The sequence below is a fragment of a genome, unplaced genomic scaffold (genome assembly GCF_019419815.1).
Source record: "Pyrus x bretschneideri cultivar Hongxiangsu unplaced genomic scaffold, Pyrus_bretschneideri_v1 Contig9, whole genome shotgun sequence".
Lineage (NCBI taxonomy): Eukaryota > Viridiplantae > Streptophyta > Magnoliopsida > Rosales > Rosaceae > Pyrus > Pyrus x bretschneideri.
Window position 1 is genome coordinate 5,695,391 of NW_025999831.1, and position 24,967 is coordinate 5,720,357.

A 24,967-nucleotide genomic window follows, 5' to 3' on the forward strand; every position below is an offset into this window, starting at 1 on the left:
TTCAAAATGCCAACAGCTACGCTAAAAGTAGTCTTGAAATTTTCGGACGTAATCTTACAACTTGAAATTTGAGACAAAATGATAGCAGATTTATTATAATGTAGGTTTTTATTTTATTTTATGTATACAATGATACGTTTTACATTAACAGGAGGAGAAGTTCGGCCAAGTCACACGATGTACAACATAAATTTGTAAAGAATTTACTATCCACGAAATTCAAACTAAGATTTCTCACTTATAAGTGAAGAGGAATACCACTAGACCTCTTGTAATGTAGGGGTTGAGTGGTGAAGATTGGTTTATATAACACAAGGAAAAAGGGGTAAAAAATGTGACAGCAAATTCTAATGGGTTAATTAAGCTGGTAATTTTATGGTGTAATCAAGTTGATTTGAAAGCACCATTTTGTATTTTATGTTGTTAATTAACTTAATTGTTCCAAAAGATTAGAGTGAGACATGCATTACCTTTTTCTTATCGTAATGGCAAAATAGTTGGCACCATAGAAAATGGCATCAAATCATACAAAAAAGTTCTCCAAAAAAAAAGAAAGTGAAAATACAACCAAAAAAAAAAAAAAAAAAGCAAAACTATTTTGGAAATGCAAGTTGTCACTCTCCTTCAGTTCTGAAATTCTTACAGGTCCCCAGATGTATATCTATGAAATGGCCAACGTGGCATCATCCGGAAGGATCAAGGACCGGAAGACGCTCGAAGTTTAACGAGGTCACTGCTATATAAGCCCACACCAACCCTGTTGTTCGGAACCTCGTCTTCTTCCGTGTAATTCCGAAACTCACCGAGTTCATTGCTTTCAAGCGCATTTGCTTGTTGGGTTTTGGTTTACCAGAGCTTCTCTCTCTCTCTCTCTCTCTCTAGATTCGGTGAGTATGTAGGGAACTTGTTTGAGCTTGATTTGTTGATTCTAATGGCGGTGGTGTGAGCTACTTGAGCTCTTTGTTTGCTTCATCATTAAGCTTTTAATTAATTAACCCTTCAGTCTCTGTGAATTAATTCATACTAATTGGACTTTGATTCGTATGATTGCTCTGAATTTGTGGGAATTTTTCAGACAAAAAAGTTCGAGGCTTTTAGCAAAAGTTAATCGCTATAAAGGGTAAAAATGCCCAAGCGTTGTGGTCCAAAGTTCAAAACCCACAAATTATTTCTCTTTTTGGCTTCTGGGTTTTTGTTTTCTGCATCAGCTTTGCCTCAGATTTTTTTTATTTACCAAAAAAACCAACATGCAACTCACCTTGGTTCTTAATTTTTTCCATTGATGGTATCTTTTTGTTCCCAAAAATTATGATTTTTTTTTTAATTTATGAATAAAAGATGAAATTTGAATTATTATCTAATTAATTATTATAAATATAAATTAATTTTCTTTTATTTTATCTGATAATTTGTTAATATGTTGTTCTGATCATGTCAATCCCATGGTATTTGATGTTTTGAGACAGTAGTTGGGCAGGCAGTCATCAATCATGACGGTCACACCGCAGATTTCGATCAATGATGGGAACCTGGTGGTTCATGGAAAGACCATTTTGACTGGGGTTCCGGACAACATCGTTCTGACACCGGGGACCGGTGTCGGGCTCCTTGCCGGTGCTTTCATTGGCGCCACGGCCGCCCACAGCAAAAGCCTCCATATCTTCCCCATTGGGATTTTAGAGTAAGTTGTTTCTTTATGTTAATATGTTAAAGTTTAGATATTGTGATTTTCTTTTTCTTTTTCCGAAAATGGTAGTAATTAGTATCGTTGTCATGATCGATAGGGATCTCCGTTTCATGTGCTGTTTTCGATTCAAGTTGTGGTGGATGACTCAGAGGATGGGGACATGTGGGAAGGATGTTCCATTGGAGACCCAATTCATGCTTGTGGAGAGCAAAGGTGGCGGTGATGGAGGTGAAGAAGACGATTCTTCTTCTATCATCTACACCGTGTTCCTGCCTCTACTCGAGGGCCCGTTCCGCTCTGTTCTGCAAGGCAATGAGAGGAACGAAGTCGAGGTTTGCCTCGATAGTGGTGAGTAGTTATGGCCATGAAAAACAAGTATTTGGTGTAGGCTATATACACCTTCCCTGCCTGTCATTCCATTATTTAAGGCCATGTCTTCCCGTTAATCAGTCCCATCCCGCCGCCAATTATGAAGGAGATGAACATTCTGAAAATGTGGGGTGGAGCTGTCATTAATGCGATCACAGTCGGGCTGGAGAAACCACATGCAATGAATACCAATCAAATGGATCAAATTAATTGGACTTTAAAGCATTTGTGGAAGGGAAAAAAAACCAGAAATCGAGTTCAAAAGAACCGGAAACAACTCTTTTTTTTGTTGTGTGTGTTTGGTTTTGCAGGAGATTCTGCTGTTCAGACCAATCAAGGCCAGTGCCTCGTTTACGTGCACGCTGGAACCAATCCATTTGAAGTCATCACCCAAGCTGTAAAGTAAGTTCTTGATTTTCATTTTAATGAGTTTCTTGTAATCCTTGTAAAACTACGATTAAATATCTAGTTTTGTTTGCTAATACGATTACACTAATGCTAGGAAAGGTATATTTTAGTCTTGATTAGGGCAATTTCTTAACTTTCTTGTATTCATTGTACTTGACTCCATATTTTTCAATTTCATTAACAGGGCTGTGGAAAAACACATGAAAACTTTTGTTCATCGCGAGAAGAAAAAGGTAAGGCCAGCACGTATTGTTTTCTTCTGTAATTGGTGTTCTGCAATTGGAATGACGTATCGCGAACGTTGCTTGAATGAATCTAATTTTCGATCTTTTCGTTGCATGTAGTTGCCTTCTTTTCTGGACTGGTTTGGCTGGTGTACATGGGATGCCTTTTACACCGATGTCACAGCTGAGGGTGTGGATCAAGGCCTTAAAAGGTAATAAGACATGTTATCATATTTAACTTGCTCTTTACTGTAACTTGAATCTACCATCAGTTTATTAAATCGCTATTTTTTGTTTTGTAATGATTGTAGCTTATCGGAGGGAGGGACGCCTCCGCGGTTCCTAATCGTTGACGACGGTTGGCAACAGATTGAAAATAAAGACAAGGATTCTGGTGTTGTTGTACAAGAAGGAGCACAGTAACGCCTCTGTCTTATTTCTCAATGTTAAATGATTACGCTTTAATCATTTTCCTACCGTTCTCTTTCCATGTTCTGCGTGCATGATTGGCATAGGATGCGTTTGGATCTTCTTTTGTCGTCTTCTTACGCGCAATCATTCATTGCTTTTTTTGTTCCAAACATTGCTGCTTGGTCTATCTGATTAAAGGAGCTGCTTAGTTAATGGGAGTATGTTAATTGCAGGTTTGCAAGTAGGTTGACAGGAATCAAAGAGAACGAAAAATTCCAAAAGAATGACCACAACAATGAGCACGTCTCTGGCCTGAAACACGTTGTGGATGAAGCCAAGCAGCATCACAATGTGAAGTAAGTAGTCCTAGTTGATAGGTTACTTTCTTGGACTAGCAACGAGTACTCCCGAACTGCCAGCTGTTCTATTAGTAACGTTTTAGATATATTTTTTCTTCTACTTTAGATGCTTAGTAAGGTAATGCTAGGATCTAAGAATACATTATTTTTTGTTCTTGAAAATGGTAGGTGATAGTAAAGATGACGCGGAGAATCATATTTGTTACGATCTTTAGAATTAAAACATGAATTCAGTTACCAATATATGTGATGGTGGAGTGAATGATCTTACTATGTTAACAACAAACAATAATTTTTTTGTCGAATTCTGTGTGCTCTGCTTGACGTTTTATGATGTTTTACCAATATTAGAATTTATTTTAAGAGTTGTACAGCAAGTAGTATTGTTACTAATTTGTCGAATTTATGTTTCTTGCTGGCACAGATTTGTTTATGTATGGCATGCTCTAGCTGGGTACTGGGGTGGAGTAAAACCAGCTGCTACTGGCATGGAACACTATGACACTGCTTTAGCATACCCAGTGACGTCCCCTGGTGTAGAGGGCAACCAACCAGATATAGTTATGGACAGCTTAACTGTTCATGGTCTTGGTTTGGTACATCCGAAGAAAGTTTTCAATTTCTACAATGAGCTTCATTCCTACTTGGCTTCCTGTGGAGTCGATGGAGTTAAGGTTGATGTTCAGAACATCATTGAGACTCTAGGGTCTGGTCATGGTGGAAGAGTTTCTCTGACCCGCAGCTACCACCAGGCACTTGAGGCTTCGGTTGCTCGAAATTTTGCTGACAATGGATGCATTTCTTGCATGTGTCACAACACTGATGGGCTCTACAGTGCCAAGCAGACTGCTGTGGTCAGAGCCTCTGATGACTTCTATCCCCGAGATCCTGCTTCACACACGATTCACATATCTTCCGTTGCTTATAACACCCTGTTCCTTGGAGAATTCATGCAACCTGACTGGGATATGTTTCACGTAAGTAAAATAATGAAGCATTTTTTATCTTATTTTGTTAGTTCGTTATGTCTTGGACATTTGGTACTGTTTGCTCTTTCCTGGATGATGATTTATGGACACTTGGTGAGGAGCCATTTCCTCGAATGTCCTCTATTCATGTACACACTCGTAAAATTTACAGTTCTATTGTTATTGTAAAACATAGTTTAAGCATAGGATTGAAACATCGTTATTTATGTATGTTCAAGATTTACAATTGCAATTTGTTTGATTTTTGTTTTCCTTTTCTGGATGATGATTTATGGAAACCTAATGAGGAGCCATTTCCTCGAAGGGCCTGAGTTTAGTGTCTAGTCATGTACGTGCTCATTAACTTATGGTTATATTATAATTGTAAATATAGTTGTTGATGTATATTAGTCTATTCTATTTGGTGGAGGCTTGAAACATCAATATTTATGTTTATTCAAGATTTACAATTGCAATTTGTGTGATTATCTGCAATCGTTTTGGTTGATTATGCATGACATTCAGTGTCATTAAGAAAACAAACTCATCTGTGTATATCATGATATCCTTTGCAGAGTTTGCACCCAGCGGCAGAGTACCACGGTGCAGCCCGTGCTCTTGGTGGATGTGCGATCTATGTGAGGTAATTCTATGCATCAAAGTATCAAACAAATTTATTCTATTGCCACTTCATGAGGTAGGAGTTCTAATGCATAAGTTTGGTATTTCTATGAATAGTGATAAGCCAGGCAATCACAATTTTGACCTTCTAAGGAAGCTGGTTCTCCCTGATGGATCTGTCCTCCGTGCCAAGTTACCTGGCAGGCCTACACGTGATTGTCTCTTCGCTGATCCAGCAAGAGACAGGACAAGGTTTGTTCTATTTACTTCTCTTTATGCTTTTCCCAAGTTATGTTAAAATTGAGAGCCTCCATGAGTAAAGCTTGTGTGAATAATTCTCTTTGCAGCTTGCTCAAAATATGGAATGTCAACAATCTCTCTGGTGTGGTTGGTGTGTTTAACTGTCAAGGTGCCGGTTGGTGCAAGATTGAAAAGAAGACACGCATTCATGATTACTCTCCCGGTACCCTCAGTGGTTCTGTTCGTGCCGCTGATGTTGACGCCATTGCTCAAGTTGCTGGTGCTGATTGGAATGGAGAAACAGTAGTTTATGCTCATAAGTCAGGTACCACTACTTTGTTTACAGAAGCTAGTTTGAAGGAACACTTTAGATTGCCATGGAAGCAGCAGAGTTCTCTAATAACGTGTCAATATGATAATGGCGAAGTTTTAAGAAGAAATCTACCTGCCTTTGTTATGAATCGTAACATTATTCTCATAGTATTCCTGCTCTTCAACTTTATAACGATATGAAACGTTGATTGATTGTCAGGTGAGGTTCTTCGGTTGCCAAAAGGTGCTTCAGTGCCTGTGACGCTTAAAGTTCTTGACTATGAGGTTTTCCATTTCTGTCCTCTCAAGGTTAGTCTTGCTATCACCAACATTTATTTGAATGTGAAAAGTTCCAATCATTGCAAAGGATTTTACTAACTGATAATTTTGTACAACAACAATAACAAAGCCTTTTCCCACTAAGTGGGGTAACTGATAATTTTGTACTTTGCAGGAAATTACATCCGACCTCTCATTTGCACCAATAGGCCTACTTGACATGTTCAATTCAAGTGCTGCTGTGGAGCAGGTTGAAATCCATTTGGCTTCTGACAAGAAACCTGAGCTTTCTAATGGAGAAGTTAGCGAGAACCGATCCCCAACTGCAACAATTGGTCTCAAAACCAGAGGATGTGGAAGGTTTGGAGCATACTGTTCCCAGCGGCCGCTGAAGTGCACTGTTGACAACGCCGAGACCAACTTCGAGTATGACTCTGCATCTGGATTAACGACGATTACCATCCCGGTACCAGAAAAAGAGATGTACAGATGGTCAGTTAAGATCCAAGTGTAAGTGGTCTGATCTGATATGAAGAGTTTAGCTATTAGGACATTGTCTTGCATGTGAAGAGATGATGATGTGTGGTTAAGCAAGATGGATTGAGAGACTCAAGTGCCTGGGAAGTAACTAGATTATCCAATAATGTTGTAGTTTTCCAGTTTCATATGTTGCTAAGAAAGAGTGGCCAATGTTGTAGCGTTCTGGTTTCTCTTTATTAATAGAAGTGCCTATCTTTCCTACTTGTATCGTGTTTCCTTCTTTATGTTTTCTTGAGAGACAATTGATGCAGTTGTAGATTGGTTAAGCGTTCATCTTTGCACTCGAGGTTTCGAAATCAATACATCATTCTCCGGATATCACTACTTTTGGATATGTAGGATAATAAGATATAGGCGAGAGTGCGTGAACCGGTGGCTCAATATGTGGTTCACGTGTTTGGTCATTTAAGCTTTACACGTGAACAAGGCACGTGAGTCACGAATGTATCAAAATTCTCTCAAAATATCAAATAAATTATAAAAATATTGAAGTTAAAAAAATATAGATTAATATCGATTGATCATGTAGCATATGGAGGCCGTGGGATTTATGGATTTGATCACGTCTGGTGATAAAATTAGTCTTCAAAGTCCACCACGAGATTAAGAGATTGGATACTCCCTTGTGAGTTGACCGAGTGTCGAGCGTGCAGAGTATTTGAAGGATTAATCTCTACAAGAACTCATTGAGTGATGTAAGCCATTTGTTAGATCATTTGGGTCCACGCCGTCGGCCGGGACCCGAACTCCATCATGTACCTGAGGCTCACCCCCGTCTGCGGTGTGGTCGGAACAGAAAACCAGATGGACTCCACGGTGTGGTTGTAACAGAAATTCAGATGGAGGAGTTATTTTTCTGGCTTCCGACTGAGTTAGTTACTGCATTGCATTTGGGATTAGTTCATTCCATTTCCATCTGCATTTTCCTTTCTCTTTGGTGCTTCTGCGAATTGGATTAGAGCATTACATCATTAACTTGAATGACAAATAACAAAGTTTTCACTCTGCCTAAGTCTTCGGGGCTTGAAATCCAGAAGTTGATTATTGTTTAGTAAAAATTTTATTTTATTTTGTTATGAGATGGGTCAAAATTTGACTTAGCGGGCAACCTTTCTTCCATTTAAATGCTGAATTCGTTTCATAGTTTTACCTAGTTTGATGACGCCGAAATCTCCGACTGTCGGAATTACTAGATCGGAGAATACCGCTTCTAAAAGACTTGAGTTTCCAAGAAACAAATAAGCAAGTAAAATAGTCAAGTAAGGTTGATTCAAAGTGTGCCTGATAAGGAAGGAGTTTGATGTAAATAAGGTTGATTAAATTGGAGTAATATTACAATAAATCAAACATGTTTTAATCTACTGAAATATAAATCCACTTGTGCCCCCACCACAATTTACATTGGCCGGAACAAACTACAAGCAACTCAGAAACTAAGACAAACAGAGGCACGCGGCATTGAAGACAGCAGTGTATGTTGCTATTCGCATCTCGAGAAATTCATGGCCCTTCAAAATAAACATTTGGAACATGAGAAATCTTTGGCCAATCTTCTCCTGTGTCGCGCTGACATCTCCTCTCCAAATCAGGGCAAGCTGCAATCCTAACCTCTGTTAAGGCAGTGAGGCGATGCATCTCATCTGGCAAAGACAACAGTTTGGGAGATGAGTGGAGGAAAAGCCTGCGAAGCGATGTGAAACTCGTCAGCCACCCAGGTAATGCCTCCAAGTTCTCACAATCCCCAATAACCAAGACTCGTAGTGTGTTTGTGCATCCTTGAAACCAGTCAGGCAATGCCACCATTTGTGGTACTCCTATAATCCCCAATTTTTGGAGCCTTAGTGGAATTACCTGATAGTTTTCCATCACCAAATCAAGTTGTTTGCAATAGCCTATCATCAGAGTACGTAACGACGCGAGATAACTCGTATCACGCGGCAAACACGTAAGATTACTACACTCCCAAATAGAAAGATATCGAAGTGATGTCAAGCATCCCACTCCATTCTCTGGAAAACTTGATTGTTTTGTGGTTAATTCAAGCCATCTGAGGCTGATCAACTTTCTCATGTCTCTAGGCAACTCTTCAAGATTCACGGATCTACCGAGAATCAGAGCTTGCAAGCTCTGCAGCTTACAAATTGAATTGGGTAGTGCGGTGATTCTTTCATTTCCAGCCAAGTTCAGGCTTCTCAAATGCTTCAAAGAACCAATGGAACTCGGCAACAATTCGCAAGGTGAATGGTATAAGCTAAGCTCCCGCAGATATTTGAATCTTGAAATGCAAGTGCTGAGGAAGGATTCATCAATATTACAACTCTCTACTCGTATAGTCCGCACTTTATTCAACTTTTGCAAGGTTGTTGAAATATTTTGGCCAACTTCAAAAAATGCTAGATGTCTAACATTTTCAGAGACGCCTTTGGTGCCTGCAGAGTCTACTATCAAACTCTCACCTTGTGCGACTGATTGTACAAGGTCATGGATGAGATCATGCATATCAAATCGATAGAAGAAACCGTAATCCTTAACATTTTGAAAGAAAGATCTGTCCCATAACTCTTTGAAATATAGCTCACCAACATCTTCCAACTCCATATCCCCATGTTCACGAGATTCAAGGATTCCATGTGCCATCCAATTATGGATCAAATCCATGGTACTAAATGCAATGTAATTCTTTCGAAGAATTGAACAGCTGGCAAGGCACAACTTCAAATGAGAGGGCAATTGAGTATAACTCAGTCTCAAAGCAGGTAGAATACGACCATCTCCATCTCGTTCTAATTCCCATATCTCAGAATCTTTAATCAATTGCCATTGACGCTCATCAGTCTTTGAGTAAAGTTGACTCCCTAAGGTTTTCACAGCTAAGGGAACCCCTCCACACTTTCTTACAATATCTTTTCCCATTGCATAGAGGCTTGGATGCTGCCTTTCTTGTCCTTCTTTAAATGCACACTTTACAAACAAAGACAAACAATCCTCAAAAGAGAGAACGTCTAAATTTATGCTTTCAACCGTGCCCATGATTGAAGCAACTGAGCTATTCCGTGTCGTCACCAAAACCTTAGTTCCTACCTTGGCCCCCTCTGTCAACATATCTCTCAACTGGCACCATTTGTTACGATCTTCGTTCCACACATCATCCAAGACAAGCAGAAATTTCTTATCCTTTAAAGCATCTCGGAGTTGTTCTTGCAACTGATGCGGAGACAACCCTTCACTGATCTTTGTACCTGATGCAGAGCGAAGGATCTCTTTGGCCAATCTAGTGATATCAAAGTCCACTGACACTTTCTGCCACATTCGTAATTCAAAACTCCCAACGACTCTGTCATCATTGTACACCAAATTGGCAAGTGTGGACTTCCCTAAACCTCCCAATCCCACTATAGGAATAACAGAGATATTTCCATCATCCCCACCTTGATGATCATCGCCTTGTACCATTAGAAGATCAACAACTTTATTTTTTTCTGTTTCTCTACCAATAACCTTCGAAGAAGGGACAAGGTAGTCGGTCGTATTCCTATTCTCCCTTAGATCATCACTAATTTGATGATGATGGTGATCAGGGCGAAGATCAGCAAATTTCTTATCATCTTTAAGCTGATGTAACCGCTCTCTTATGTCCTTAATTTCATGACCTACTCTCAAGCGGAATGCAACAGGATTAGAGCGGGAAAAGAAACGGCGTACCTTTCTGGTTGTGCCACTGCGACGAACCACTTGCCTTCGCAAAGCTTCGCACTCAAACTCGTCCAACAGATCCTCCGCATCAAGGAACACATCTTTAAGTTGTCGTAGCCAACTGCGTAGGCCACTGTTACGTGCTTGCTTCTCTTCGGCATCCAAGAGCACGTCTCTGATTGTGGACATGGTGCGTCCAAGTTTCTGCAGATCCGCTTGAACACCCCACGCCAAGCAAATCTCCTCAGAAGCAATGGAGCTGAGCCTTTCAATGAGTTTGGATGCCAACGGAAATGCAAGCTCGGCCATCTTTCTTTCTTTCTTGACGAGGTGAGTGCAGGGGAATTGAGATAGTATGAATAATGATGATGATGCTTCCTTATGATAAGTAGTCTAATGGCCAAGCACATTATGAGTTCACCTAACTTCTTGATGATGATGCATCCTTGTGATAAGGTATGTAAAAATCCAATGAGTTCCAGCTGGTTTCTTATCATAAGAAATTAAGTTGTCCAAGCACGTTATGAAAAAACAAGTACATTATTTACGAATCTAAAATATACAATGAACGGTGGGTCTAATGGCCCAGTTACAGCTGGTTTTTTTGTAAAATTGAACAAAAATGGTACTTAACAAAAATTAATTTAAAATATACAAAGAATCTCCGAATTCTCAATCTTGTTGGATGTAATCTTGTGTAGTTTGGCAGAAGATTGAAGAAACAAATACATTATTTTATATTGTCTTCTCCGCGTCAAAATAAGCAGGGATAGGTCCCAAAGCATGAATAAACAAATACATTATTTTATACATACTTTAGCAAAGTCTGTTGTATACTGAACAAATTTTCATCGAAAGCTGTCCAATTATCAACCTCTTAAAAGAAGGTCATTTGCTGCTTTTGTATGTCCAAAAAATAAAAGGTTTGATTGAGGGACAACATCACGTGAATGGAGCACAAGCCAGCCCATTCCACTCGTAATACTAGCAGATGTGCACATATTTTATGTGTGTAAACAATTTTATTTTATTTTTTATTTTTTATTAAGAAATGTAATTAGTTTTTAAAATTTTAAAAAGAATATGAAAAAATGATGGTAGGACAATTTATTTTAATAAGTGCATATTTTATCTTAATATTACATAATTATTGTTTTGTCCTCCTTATGTAAATATTGTGTATTAAAAGTGAGGGTAAAATAAGAAAAATAGGAATATAATTGTCTTTTATCAAAAGATACGAAATTACTATTTTGCTCTCCTTATGTAAGTATTGTGTATCAAAAGCTTTTATCAAAAGATACGAAATTACTATTTTGCTCTCCTTATGTAAGTATTGTGTATCAAAAGTGAGGGCAAAATAAAAAAAAGGGGCAAAAGATACAAAATTACAATTTTACCCTCCTTTTCTATAAGTATTGTGTATCAAAAGTGAGGGTAAAATAGAAAAAAAAGGGCGAAAAATTGACAATGAGAGTTCTCTTAATAATAGTATAGATTACGATGCATGTGTCGGTTATCGAATAACTGATACAAAATACTCGTCAAATTTCAAATTCCAAAATTCTCCGGTGGTACAAAACCAACAAATCAAATCCAAATTCAAAAACTCTCATATGTTACAAAGCCACACCATTCAAATTTAAATAAATCCATTTTATGAACCATGCATATTTGATTCCGTCAAGGATAAACATGCAATTGAAAGATTTAATCTAGATGCAACCATATAATGATACTCAAATATCTAAGTTACTATTTATTCATATTGGAATCAAAGGGTTTTCTTTTTTAACGAATGATTGTAATTAATAGACCCATAATCTAGAATGAATAGAACTTAAACTAGTAAAACCCTCCTCAAAAGATGAACGAGGGTAAAATTGTGTCAAACAACTATTTGTTATATTTCTTGTACAATTTTTGCTCAACACGTCAATTCCTCGATTAGCTGTTATATTTTGTTTATCTCATGTATAAGAAAGAGGTCTATGAATACTAAAATAAATGACATTGCAAATTTTTTTCACTATGTTTATAATGTTCAGCGCTTGAGCACTCATCAATCCAGAAAAGTTTGTATGATAAGCTCATACAAGGTTCATCTTTTCATTAATGTGAAATTTATTCTCAACAGTTATATTCAAAATCGTCAAAATGTTGTTTTATCTCAAAATTTGTTGATCAAAATGCTTGAGCACAGCCATAAACAAAATGCTTTTCCTAAAGAATCATCAAAATTACATATAGGTTAAGAGGCATACTGATATCTCTAATCTGGGTTCTATAAAAAGTCTATGATCCAATTCGATTTTACTCTGATTCTTGATGATTACCCCTTATAGGAATTATATTACATATTTGCAGCTTCTCTGTTTAATTATTTCTGATGATTGGCTAGATCGGGAAGTTCCTTATTTTGAGTATGTTCCTACCTGCCATTTGTAAGATATTGATTAGTTATGAGACCTGATTTTGGAGAAATTTTTAGTTGTGGCGGAAACACAAATGGTACATCACGTGTTTTAATAGGAGTGGTGGGAAATTTTACTTTTTAAGTTATTAACTTTTTAGCACACATATCTGACCATTTGTATAGTGACACGTGGTGTACTATCCCGTGTACCGGTCACACTAAAAAATCTCTCCTGATTTTGAGCACGTTTCAACCTCTCCGTCTAAAATTTTGATGATTTTCTTCTATTTATTATGATATACTTCATCATTTACCATAATGCAATGATTACCGCTTCTACACGTTGGCACCACCATTTTATCATGATCATCATCATTTCAAATGATAAAAATTTAAAAATAAAAGTAGTAGAATTATTATGGAAGGACTGGACCACATTGATTCGCGATATTCTTTTTCAGATATTACATTGATCGATTTTCAATATAAAAAATCATCTTAATGAGATAGGTGAATTTCAAAGCATATTTGTGATAAAAATCCAAACAAAATAAATAACAGAAATAACACATGGTAGGCAACTCTTAAGGCTACAAGCCTACAATGGATGCGGTCTTCTTTACCAAACAAAAATGAAAAAAAAATAAAACAGAGTTGGTAGGCCTTCATAATTTATTTTTAAAAGTATCACTCTTTCGGGCAATCCAATTAATATAATTGAGTTTATTTTTTAAAGTTCTTTTATAAACAGAATGCTTTTAATGATTCAATTTTTTTTTTTGGACATTAACAAACAAAATTGTTTCAAAATGTCTCAAAATAACCAAATTGGGAAGATTCACATAAGCATTTTAATTTCTCTTGACTACAATTGTATTATTTACCAGTTTTAAGAGTTGAACTCAAGACGTTTCGTGTGAAATATAAACATAAAATTTGTCCATAATTATTGAGTCATCCCGTGATGGTTGGTGGACCTTCATATTCAAGTCCTGAGGAACAAATAACATCTTAACTACACACGACATTGTTTTATTAATTAGCCCAAGGCAACACAATTGGCGTGTCAAGGAGTGCATGCAAGCTTATCTCCAATTTACCATACAATAATTTGTGTGTTATAAGGGAAAGATGAACCTTTGCATTAAGACCGCTAGAAAGTTTCGAAGTGAAAGTATTATTCACACTCATTTTTACTTATTACACTACACTTAATTTTTACCGTCGAATCGAATGAAATGAAAAAAAATAATAGACAAAAATTAATGAAAGTATTTGAAAGATAAAAATAAGTGGAAATAGCCTACCCTTTTCCGAAAATATTTGGGATTTATTGATGTACGTGTAAAAAGTCTAATGGCCCACTTCGTCCAAACTCATAATGAGGAATCCGGATTCTCGCTGAATCCACTTCGTAAGGATTTTAGGAATTCGGAAATTATATTTATTTATCGTATATTGTGCAGTTAAAAATTGTATTAAATATTTTTAATTAAAATTAAATACAAAACATATTTAACACAAATTACAGTTTACGAATTTCTAAGATTCTCACCAAAAAGAATCCGAAGAGAATCCTGTTGGCATAATGAGTTCACCTGCTTTTGCGTTATTCAACCAATTGCTTTCGTCCCAACACACAACATTGTAGCTATACATATATACATATGGATCGTTAAAAAAAGTCATGGAATGAACACTTTGGCCATTTTCAATCGAAAGAGAATCTAAGGGTTTGTTTTAGTCCTATAATCATCCAATAAATTAATATTTTAATGAACAATGTCATGTCATATTTCGTCGTATCAATGAGCCTATGCATCAAGTTCAGAATGAAGTTCATACAACTTCTTGTCATGAAATCCATAAGAAAAATGGAGGTATTTACCTTGGTGTGCACTGGGAAATTGACTTGACGGATTGGAGCTTCGATTTGCAGAGACATGGAGATTTGGGAAGAAATGACAGAAATCCAGCTGTGGAGGCACGGCTGGGTATTTGCTTTGGGTTTGACAAATCCAGGACCATTGGAAGATTTTGAATGACTAGAGAGCTAGGAGAGATATGAGAGCTGCGGCTCCATATTCTTTGAGAGAAGCGGCTGAGAGTTTCGAAGCTTAAGATGCGAAATGGGAAATGAAACGGGCGTGTTATGGACACATGTCCACATATCAAGGCCTCATGATTTCCATGAATCAGGACACCATGTCCAACCCAGGTACCATCTTTCCTTTAAGTTTTGTTTTATTAAGAATTGTATCTTTTGTCTTTATATTATATTCTTAATATCAGTTTTTATTTAATAGCTAGTTGTTAGTCTTTTTATGAGTTTATTTTCATGTCTTTTGTTTATTTTTCCACACCTTGAGGACAATGTGTAATATAAGTTTGGGGGCGAAAAATAAGAAATTTTTGATTTTTGATTTTTTAGTCAAATAAAAGTTTTCGTTTTTAAGTTAATATCTAGTGGTGTAATTTTTTGTCAAATTACCATACCAACCAAATTACTAATCGTACCGTACCAAAGTTGTGCCAAAAAATTTGTACCATTGGTAATGGTATGGTATTTGTACCGTACCATACATTTTTGGTACAGTAATGGTATTCAAAACCATTACCAATGGTATACCGTACCGTACCACTACTATTAATATTATATTATTTATTTATTCATTTATATATATATATATGCACTTTATCTAATCATCTCACCCTCTAACCTCTACATTCCCAATAAAAAACCCTAAGCTTTCTTACGTTGTGACTCTTCATCTTTTCACTCATCTAGACATCGGCTTCATCTATGTTGCTCCCATTCCAGCAACTCTCTGTCTCTCTTCGCAGTTCATCTCATATTCTCCTTCATCAAATTGGGATGTCCTTTTCCCTAGCTTCGTCTATCAAATTAATTTTTGTACAATTTTAAAGAATGTAGAGATGGAATTTAGGAATCTTTGTACTATTTTTTTTAGGGATGTTGTGACACACTCCGACTGAGATCAGGGCATGTTGATCGTCACGTGAAGGTGACGTAACCATGTGCACAGTGTGGAAGCTAAGAATAATAATAAAAGTATGAATAAATAAAAAACCAAGCTATACACTACATAAATAACATACATGTGCAAGCGTAAGTGTGAAAAACAATGTTCAAAGCACGGAAGACCTAGTGCAGTTCGGGAGAAACAACACTAAATAAACACACCCAAAGGTGGTCCTACACTGGTGATAATCTGTCAGATATGCTGTGAATCCCTCGAGAGCCACCAACAGAGCTATCCAAACTAGAACCTGGAGGGGCGCAAAACAGAAAGTGTGAGTGGGCAAAAACAAAGCTTTTCAAAATCATTTCAATATCAAAAATACTAACCCCTCGCCGTAAAACCTGTATAGTTTCCCAGAAAATAGAATATGCACACACATATATAACTCATGCACAGAAATATGCCACGTCGAATGCCTCCACATAGAAATGTAAGTACTCAGGTAATGTCAAATCAATGCCATGAAATCTGTCAGCCGGAGTCACCTAACGTGACTTGTACGGCTGAATTTAGAGCTCAAATCTCCAACTCACTAACTATACCTACACACGAGTCGGAACCACCTAAAGTGGTCTGTACGATAGGACTGGGTGTAAATAAATACGCTCAAGTGCTACGATCACGTGAAGACTAGGCGAATAATCGCGAGTCACCTACGAGTCGGAACGACTTATAGTGGTCTGTACGACAGGACTGTGCACCTAACTTGGATCCAAGATGAGCGTGTGGTGCGGGAGGTGAACATCATGTGAAGGACTGTGTCCTACTCTGGGCGGGAGCACTAACACCGGGGGTGCAGGTTATGAGCTCTCTATGCATCTCAATTCACTACTAAACATAAACATAAACATAAACTATAACTTACCTGGCACTTACCTATGCTTCCGCAGCACCAAACATATGTATGTATGCAACTAATAATGCATAATTAAACGGGCAAACATAATGCATGACATATAAAACATATAAACGTTTAATTTCATTTTCTGGGAAAATCACAAGTATATAGGTATATACGGAAAACCAAAAGCCCACTCACTGGTATGTAGAAGGGTCGTAACCCTCTTGCCTCGAGTGACTGCACTCGTCCTCGGGATAGGTCTCACCTATATGCGAAACAACTATAAAAACGTTAATTTAAAGCACATAACCCAAACTAGGTAAAAACTTCTCATACAATGCTCAAATGGGGTGTGTGAATACACCAACGTGATCTACTCAACCTCACGAACATCCCCATATTTTTAAAATAATTTTCTGACACCACACGCACCCCCATGCGCGGGCCAAGGCACGGCCACACGCACCGCCCACGCGCAGGCACGTGCCTGGCACACTGACGGCGTCAGTTAACGCCGTCAGGAATATTCCGTTAAGTCTAACAGATTCCGTTAACGTCGTTAGGAATATTCCGTCCAAACTAATGGAATATTCCGTCGTCTTCTCCGGCCAAACTCTGACGCCGTCGCCGTCGCTGGAAAATCGGGAAATTTTTCAAACTTCATATCTCATTCGTTTTTCACCCAAATTTCACGAAATTGGTACCAAAATGAAGCTTACAACTAGAGGAACAAATAACTACCACTTTCAAGCACTAAAACCAACGGAATCTCGTCGGGAAAACTCCACCAAATCTGGCCAAACCTGTAACTCACGATCCCGACGTCCAAAACCTTCAAACGAACCACCCCGAGACCCCTAAGGACCTCACCAAGCTTCTTACAAGCCTGAAATTCTCAAAAACACAAAAATTTACGTGTGCATGAACAGTACTCTGAAATGGACCTCTCGGGTTCGACGTGAAAATGAAGGTTCCCTTACCTGAAATGGGTATGGTTGAACTCCTAAGAACCTCATGAGCACAAATATACAATTTTCTTCCACGATCCGTGATGTTTTCGAGTACTTTGGTTCTTGCCCGTACAAGGAAGAAAGGAAAGGGAGAGAGAGACAGTGATACGGGACAGGGAAAGGATGAGGATGAGTGTGGGTGGGTGTGTGGTCCAAAACAGCCAACCAAAACCCCAAAATAACCACACAACGAAACAAAAATACTAGGGGTAAAATCATCATTTTACCCCTACGGTACGAAAAATCCAGGACGGGCTGTCACAACCTATCCACCTTAATAAAATTTCGTTTCGAAATTCATAACAACCACTCACAGCAACCAATAGCGATCAAAGAACAATCAAGGATACAAACCTCTCATCCGATCTTCAGTCTCCCAAGTAGCCTCCTCTGCTGAATGATTCCTCCACAAAACTTTCACCAAATTCACAGTCTTGTTCCTCAGAACCTTTTTTTTCCAATCCAGAACCGCTATTACTAAATAATAAAATTAAAAAAAAGAGAGAAAAAAAAAATATATCATGTTATTATGTGTAAAGTGTTAAATAAAGAGGACGAAATGTAGGGATTCTAGTCGAGTATTCTTAACTATGTTGGTTCACTTTACACCAAAGGAAGTTCATGAAATATTTTCTAATTGATTCTAAATGGCTTTGGCTCTGTGGTGGGATAAGTTGGAACTTTTGGATAGATGTTTTAATTTTTCACGTTTTCTATAGATTGCAACTTGAAGATGAAAATTTTGTCTTAGTTGAGTTTTAATAAAATTTTCTAGTTTGTTAGTCTTTGTTTTTGTTTTTTCATAGTTTTGTTTTGCTTGAGGACAAGCAAAAAACTAAGTTTGGGGGTATTTTGATGATTCAATATTGTATTATATATTTGAACTTATTCTTAATATAATTTGATAATTATTTTGGTAGAATTTTGATACTTTGCTTTATATTTTCAATATAGGACATTCGACTTCTTCTGGAGCAAAACATGTTCAAACGGACGAATTTTGGAGTGATTCAAATTGGAGGATATTCGTACCAAAATTTGGGATTTTTAGACTAAGTAGTTATTTTCTGGCGATGGAATAAAGGGGCATTGCGCAGTGCTGAAAAATGACGAATTTGGGCTTAAATTGCGTTTTTGGAGCCCAAGATGACCTCAGATGGGTTTGTGGCCTTCTGGAGAAGTGTTCAGAATAGTCCAACCTTTTGATCCAGATATTTTAGGCCAGTTTTGGAGCTGATTTGGGTTCAAAACTAGGGATGACAATCCTAACCGTTAAACCCGATAACCGTGGATAACTGCTTGAATAGATTAGATTTGGATATGAAAATTCTATGGTATGGAAATGGGGAAAAACCGTGAACTTTATTCGGTTATGGTTTTTGATATGGTTATAGGGGTTTCCAATCCGTATCCGTCTCCGAATCCGACGCCAATATATATATTTGATATGTAATAATTTTTTTTTTCAATTTACCGAACCCTCTCTATACTAATTCATTATGCATGCATCAAACCCTATACTATCTTTATAATGCACCAAACATCATGCATGGGGCATACCAACAACCTTATCAATTCAATACTCTTATTGTTATACTCAACCAAATTAATTCATTGAATCATTTTAGGGAAGTGTTATTGGCACTCCAAAAATCTCATTCTACACTTCTCACAAGTGTATTTTTCTTTCCTAATATAGAAAATTTGGAGTGTAGAATGAGATTTTTGGAGTGCCAATAACAATTCCCTCATTTTATATATCAATTATTAAATATTACAAGTTTATCAGATTCATCTCTCTTCAAGAGTCTCATTGTCAAGAAATTGGTGCATGTTATCATGAACAACTTCAAATATATTGTTAGTTTTTTGTAATTGGATGTTGCTATTTAATGACGGAATTAGTATCTACTAAAATTTATAATGCGTCAATTGGATAAATATAATTTTTTTTTTGTTTTGTTTTTTGACGAAGATGGATATAACCGATAACTGATTGAAAATCCGTTACCCGGTGGATATGGTTATGGATAATCTTCGATAGTTAATTTGCGGTTATGGATATGGTTAATTTTCGTGGTTATGGGGATGGATATAGCATTTCTGTCCCCAAACCGAACCGTTGCCATCCCTATTCAAAACGTGGCTGTGAAGCATTTTGGGCGAATTTACCAAGTTACTTTAGGATTATGTTTCCTAGTTTTTAGAAGACATTTTCTAGTAAGTATTTTATTTTGTAGTAGTATAAATAAGGCTATTTAGCCATTAGAAAAGTAGGGGGGAGAACAGAGGCATCAATTTGGAGAACTTAGCTAGGCTTTGACACTTTGTATATCAAAGTGTTTTCTATCATTTTTCTATTTCAATAAAATTCCTTTTGTTTTATGGTTGTTCGTAACTAATTTCCGTTTCCTAGGGCGATACCTTGAGCCTTAACATGAATATGTAGTCTTTATTTGATTGCTTATGATATTATGCATGCATACTTTGAATTATTAATCATTGTGTTTAAACTGTCTCTATATCTTAATGCTTAGCTACCATTATGATGTTTAGATAAGTAATCGGATGCAATTTGGTTGGAATGCCATCGGAGGATTGAGTATTGCTTCTTGTGATTGATAGTTGTAAGTTCACCTAGGGCGAATGCCACGTCTTAGGGGTTGCATGGTTTTTCAAAGGGTTTTCACAAAGCGTAAGGAGTCATGCATGTTTATATTTGATCTAAATGCCACAGACGGATTACATGTTTGATATACGTTATAGCTTGAATGCCACATGTAGAATATGCATATGGAAAACCTAACCTTCAAAGTTGCATGTGTAATTCATAAGTAATTGGTAAATCTACATAGGATTGTTAAGGGGACGGCGGAACTCTAGGCTTTTACAATTTGGTTTTCAAAACGTTTTCCTTTGTTTTCTTTACTTTGCTAATTTCTTTAATCATTTTAGTTAAATTCGTTTTTATTATTTTTAAATTTAAAATCAACTTTTTCCAATCTTTGTTTTCAAATAATTAATTAAGATTTGGTATTTACATAAATTATTCATTCAATCCTTGTAGAAATGACCTTACTTGAGCCGTTTATACTACAACTACCTTATTCTCTTGCAAGTATTTTTTTAGTGTTTTTATCCCTACTTTTGCAGGTGGTAAAAATCCTATCATTCACCTCAACCAATCTTAATTGTATTCCAAGACTCTTAATATAAGATTGACATAAAAGGAAATCAAATCACAATATCTACACTAATATCTAATATTAAATTCCTATTATATGTTGTAGACCAAAATGTCTTATTTTATGTCATTTCAAGTCCATCTTATTGTAACACGCAAGTTACATTTTATGCTTCTTTGAAGCCTATTAATCTGCCAATGCAGATATCCTTCATATAATGAAACCATGATAACCTGCATGTGTGAATACATCTCTAAAACAATCATGCATCACTTTTGTTAGACCAAACAAGCATACAACCGATACTTGTGCCCAACGGACATAACTGAAAATACTACAGGGCACATGTCCATGTAAAATATCTCAAAATTTCATATCACGAGAAGAAAAAGGTAAGGCCAGCACGTATTGTTTTCTTCTGTAATTGGTGTTTTGCAATTGGAATGACGTATCACGAACGTTTCTTGAATGAATCTAATTTTCGATCTTTTCGTTGCATGTAGTTGCCTTCTTTTCTGGACTGGTTTGGCTGGGGTACATGGGATGCCTTTTACACCGATGTCACAGCTGAGGGTGTGGATCAAGGCCTTAAAAGGTAATAAGACATGTTATCATATTTAACTTGCTATTTACTGTAACTTGAATCTACCATCGGTTAATTAAATCGCTATTTTTTGTTTTGTAATGATTGTAGCTTATCGGAGGGAGTCTCTGGCCTGAAACACGTTGTGGATGAAGCCAAGCAGCATCACAATGTGAAGTAAGTAGTCCTAGTTGGTTGGTTACTTTCTTGGACTAGCAACGAGTACTCCCGAACTGCCAGCTGTTCTATTAGTAACGTTTTAGATATATATATTTTTCTACTTTAGATGCTTAGTAAGGTAATGCTAGGATCTAAGAATACATCATTTTTTGTTCTTGAAAATGGTAGGTGATAGTAAAGATGACGCGGAGAATCATATTTGTTACGATCTTTAGAATTAAAACATGAATTCAGTTACCAATATATGTGATGGTGGAGTGAATGATCTTACTATGTTAACAACAAACAATAATTTTTTTGTCGAATTCTGTGTGCTCTGCTTGACGTTTTATGATGTTTTACCAATATTAGAATTTATTTTAAGAGTTGTACAGCAAGTAGTATTGTTACTAATTCGTCGAATTTATGTTTCTTGCTGGCACAGATTTGTTTATGTATGGCATGCTCTAGCTGGGTACTGGGGTGGAGTAAAACCAGCTGCTACTGGCATGGAACACTATGACACTGCTTTAGCATACCCAGTGACGTCCCCTGGTGTAGAGGGCAACCAACCAGATATAGTTATGGACAGCTTAACTGTTCATGGTCTTGGTTTGGTACATCCGAAGAAAGTTTTCAATTTCTACAATGAGCTTCATTCCTACTTGGCTTCCTGTGGAGTCGATGGAGTTAAGGTTGATGTTCAGAACATCATTGAGACTCTAGGGTCTGGTCATGGTGGAAGAGTTTCTCTGACCCGCAGCTACCACCAGGCACTTGAGGCTTCGGTTGCTCGAAATTTTGCTGACAATGGATGCATTTCTTGCATGTGTCACAACACTGATGGGCTCTACAGTGCCAAGCAGACTGCTGTGGTCAGAGCCTCTGATGACTTCTATCCCCGAGATCCTGCTTCACACACGATTCACATATCTTCCGTTGCTTATAACACCCTGTTCCTTGGAGAATTCATGCAACCTGACTGGGATATGTTTCACGTAAGTAAAATAATGAAGCATTTTTTATCTTATTTTGTTAGTTCGTTATGTCTTGGACATTTGGTACTGTTTGCTCTTTCCTGGATGATGATTTATGGACACTTGGTGAGGAGCCATTTCCTCGAATGTCCTCTATTCATGTACACACTCGTAAAATTTACAGTTCTATTGTTATTGTAAAACATAGTTTAAGCATAGGATTGAAACATCGTTATTTATGTATGTTCAAGATTTACAATTGCAATTTGTTTGATTTTTGTTTTCCTTTTCTGGATGATGATTTATGGAAACCTAATGAGGAGCCATTTCCTCGAAGGGCCTGAGTTTAGTGTTTAGTCATGTACGTGCTCATTAACTTATGGTTATATTATAATTGTAAATATAGTTGTTGATGTATATTAGTCTATTCTATTTGGTGGAGGCTTGAAACATCAATATTTATGTTTATTTGCAATCGTTTTGGTTGATTATGCATGACATTCAGTGTCATTAAGAAAACAAACTCATCTGTGTATATCATGATATCCTTTGCAGAGTTTGCACCCAGCGGCAGAGTACCACGGTGCAGCCCGTGCTCTTGGTGGATGTGCGATCTATGTAGGTAATTCTATGCATCAAAGTATCAAACAAATTTATTCTATTGCCACTTCATGAGGTAGGAGTTCTAATGCATAAGTTTGGTATTTCTATGAATAGTGATAAGCCAGGCAATCACAATTTTGACCTCCTAAGGAAGCTGGTTCTCCCTGATGGATCTGTCCTCCGTGCCAAGTTACCTGGCAGGCCTACACGTGATTGTCTCTTCGCTGATCCAGCAAGAGACAGGACAAGGTTTGTTCTATTTACTTCTCTTTATGCTTTTCCAAAGTTATGTTAAAATTGAGAGCCTCCATGAGTAAAGCTTGTGTGAATAATTCTCTTTGCAGCTTGCTCAAAATATGGAATGTCAACAATCTCTCTGGTGTAGTTGGTGTGTTTAACTGTCAAGGTGCCGGTTGGTGCAAGATTGAAAAGAAGACACGCATTCATGATTACTCAAGTTGCTGGTGCTGATTGGAATGGAGAAACAGTAGTTTATGCTCATAAGTCAGGTACCACTACTTTGTTTACAGAAGCTAGTTTGAAGGAACACTTCAGATTGCCATGGAAGCAGCAGAGTTCTCTAATAACGTGTCAATATGATAATGGCGAAGTTTTAAGAAGAAATCTACCTGCCTTTGTTATGAATCGTAACATTATTGTCATAGTATTCCTGCTTTTCAACTTTATAACGATATGAAACGTTGATTGATTGTCAGGTGATGTTCTTCGGTTGCCAAAAGGTGCTTCAGTGCCTGTGACTCTTAAAGTTCTTGACTATGAGGTTTTCCATTTCTGTCCTCTCAAGGTTAGTCTTGCTATCACCAACATTTATTTGAACGTGAAAAGTTCCAATCATTGCAAAGGATTTTACTAACTGATAATTTTGTATAACAACAATAACAAAGCCTTTCCCCACTAAGTGGGGTAACTGATAATTTTGTACTTTGCAGGAAATTACATCCGACCTCTCATTTGCACCAATAGGCCTACTTGACATGTTCAATTCAAGTGCTGCTGTGGAGCAGGTTGAAATCCAATTGGCTTCTGACAAGAAACCTGAGCTTTCTAATGGAGAAGTTAGCGAGAACCGATCCCCAACTGCAACAATTGGTCTCAAAACCAGAGGATGTGGAAGGTTTGGAGCATACTGTTCCCAGCGGCCGCTGAAGTGCACTGTTGACAACGCCGAGACCAACTTCGAGTATGACTCTGCATCTGGATTAACGACGATTACCATCCCGGTACCAGAAAAAGAGATGTACAGATGGTCAGTAGAGATCCAAGTGTAAGTGGTCTGATCTGATATGAAGAGTTTAGCTATTAGGACATTGTCTTGCATGTGAAGAGATGATGATGTGTGGTTAAGCAAGATGGATTGAGAGACTCAAGTGCCTGGGAAGTAACTAGATTATCCAATAATGTTGTAGTTTTCCAGTTTCATAAGTTATGTTACTAAGAAAGAGTGGCCAATGTTGTAGCGTTCTGGTTTCTCTTTATTAATAGAAGTGCCTATCTTTCCTACTTGTATCGTGTTTCCTTCTTTATGTTTTCTTGAGAGACAATTGATGCAGTTGTAGATTGGTTAAGCGTTCATCTTTGCACTCGAGGTTTCGAAATCAATACATCATTCTCCGGATATCACTACTTTTGGATATGTAGGATAATAAGATATGGGCGAGAGTGCGTGAACCGGTGGCTCAATACGTGGTTCATGTGTTTGGTCATTTAAGCTTTACACGTGAACAAGGCACGTAGGTCACGAATGTATCAAAATTCTCTCAAAATATCAAATAAATTTTAAAAATATTGAAGTTAAAAAAATATAGATTAATATCGATTGATCATCTAGCATATGGAGGCCGTGGGATTTATGGATTTGATCACGTCTGGTGATAAAATTAGTCTTCAAAGTCCACCACGAGATGAAGAGATTGGATACTCCCTTGTGAGTTGACCCAGTGTCGAGCGTGCAGAGTATTTGAAGGATTAATCTCAACAAGAACTCATTGAGTGATGTAAGCCATTTGTTAGATCAGTT

General features: G+C 37.3%; 2 protein-coding genes across 6 annotated transcripts; one reads left to right on the forward strand and one right to left on the reverse strand.

The window, feature by feature from the left end:
* The first annotated feature begins 723 nt into the window (after positions 1 to 723).
* On the forward strand, positions 724 to 24,450 carry LOC103963080 (probable galactinol--sucrose galactosyltransferase 2). 5 transcript variants are annotated; one of them, XM_048576410.1, is made up of 15 exons: positions 724 to 887; positions 1,467 to 1,681; positions 1,785 to 2,035; positions 2,368 to 2,458; positions 2,649 to 2,697; positions 2,809 to 2,900; positions 3,000 to 3,107; positions 3,333 to 3,455; positions 3,883 to 4,435; positions 5,002 to 5,069; positions 5,165 to 5,299; positions 5,395 to 5,567; positions 23,394 to 23,438; positions 23,646 to 23,734; positions 23,880 to 24,450. In XM_048576410.1, exons 2-15 carry the CDS (start codon positions 1,491 to 1,493, stop codon positions 24,216 to 24,218), a joined length of 2,307 nt encoding a protein of 768 aa, XP_048432367.1. In that variant the 5' UTR covers positions 724 to 887; positions 1,467 to 1,490; the 3' UTR covers positions 24,219 to 24,450. The 5 variants fall into 5 exon arrangements, with proteins under 5 accessions (XP_048432367.1, XP_048432368.1, XP_048432366.1 ...); XM_048576412.1 differs by having other exon boundaries at positions 729 to 887; positions 1,470 to 1,681; XM_048576413.1 differs by having other exon boundaries at positions 760 to 887; positions 1,463 to 1,681.
* Positions 7,715 to 10,589, reverse strand: LOC103963110 (disease resistance protein RGA2-like). The gene has a single exon (XM_048576408.1). It carries the CDS (start codon positions 10,418 to 10,420, stop codon positions 7,919 to 7,921), a length of 2,502 nt encoding a protein of 833 aa, XP_048432365.1. The 5' UTR covers positions 10,421 to 10,589; the 3' UTR covers positions 7,715 to 7,918.
* Positions 24,451 to 24,967: the final 517 nt, after the last annotated feature.

Bases quoted from the DNA above. Each gene is read 5' to 3' on its own strand.
- LOC103963080 (XM_048576411.1), top strand. From the start codon at position 1,491: ATGACGGTCACACCGCAGATTTCGATCAATGATGGGAACCTGGTGGTT. The intron at 2,901-2,999 runs GTAATAAGACAT...TAATGATTGTAG, and splicing joins GTGGATCAAGGCCTTAAAAG to CTTATCGGAGGGAGGGACGC. The intron at 4,436-5,001 runs GTAAGTAAAATA...TATCCTTTGCAG, and splicing joins CTGACTGGGATATGTTTCAC to AGTTTGCACCCAGCGGCAGA.
- LOC103963110 (XM_048576408.1), bottom strand. From the start codon at position 10,420: ATGGCCGAGCTTGCATTTCCGTTGGCATCCAAACTCATTGAAAGGCTC.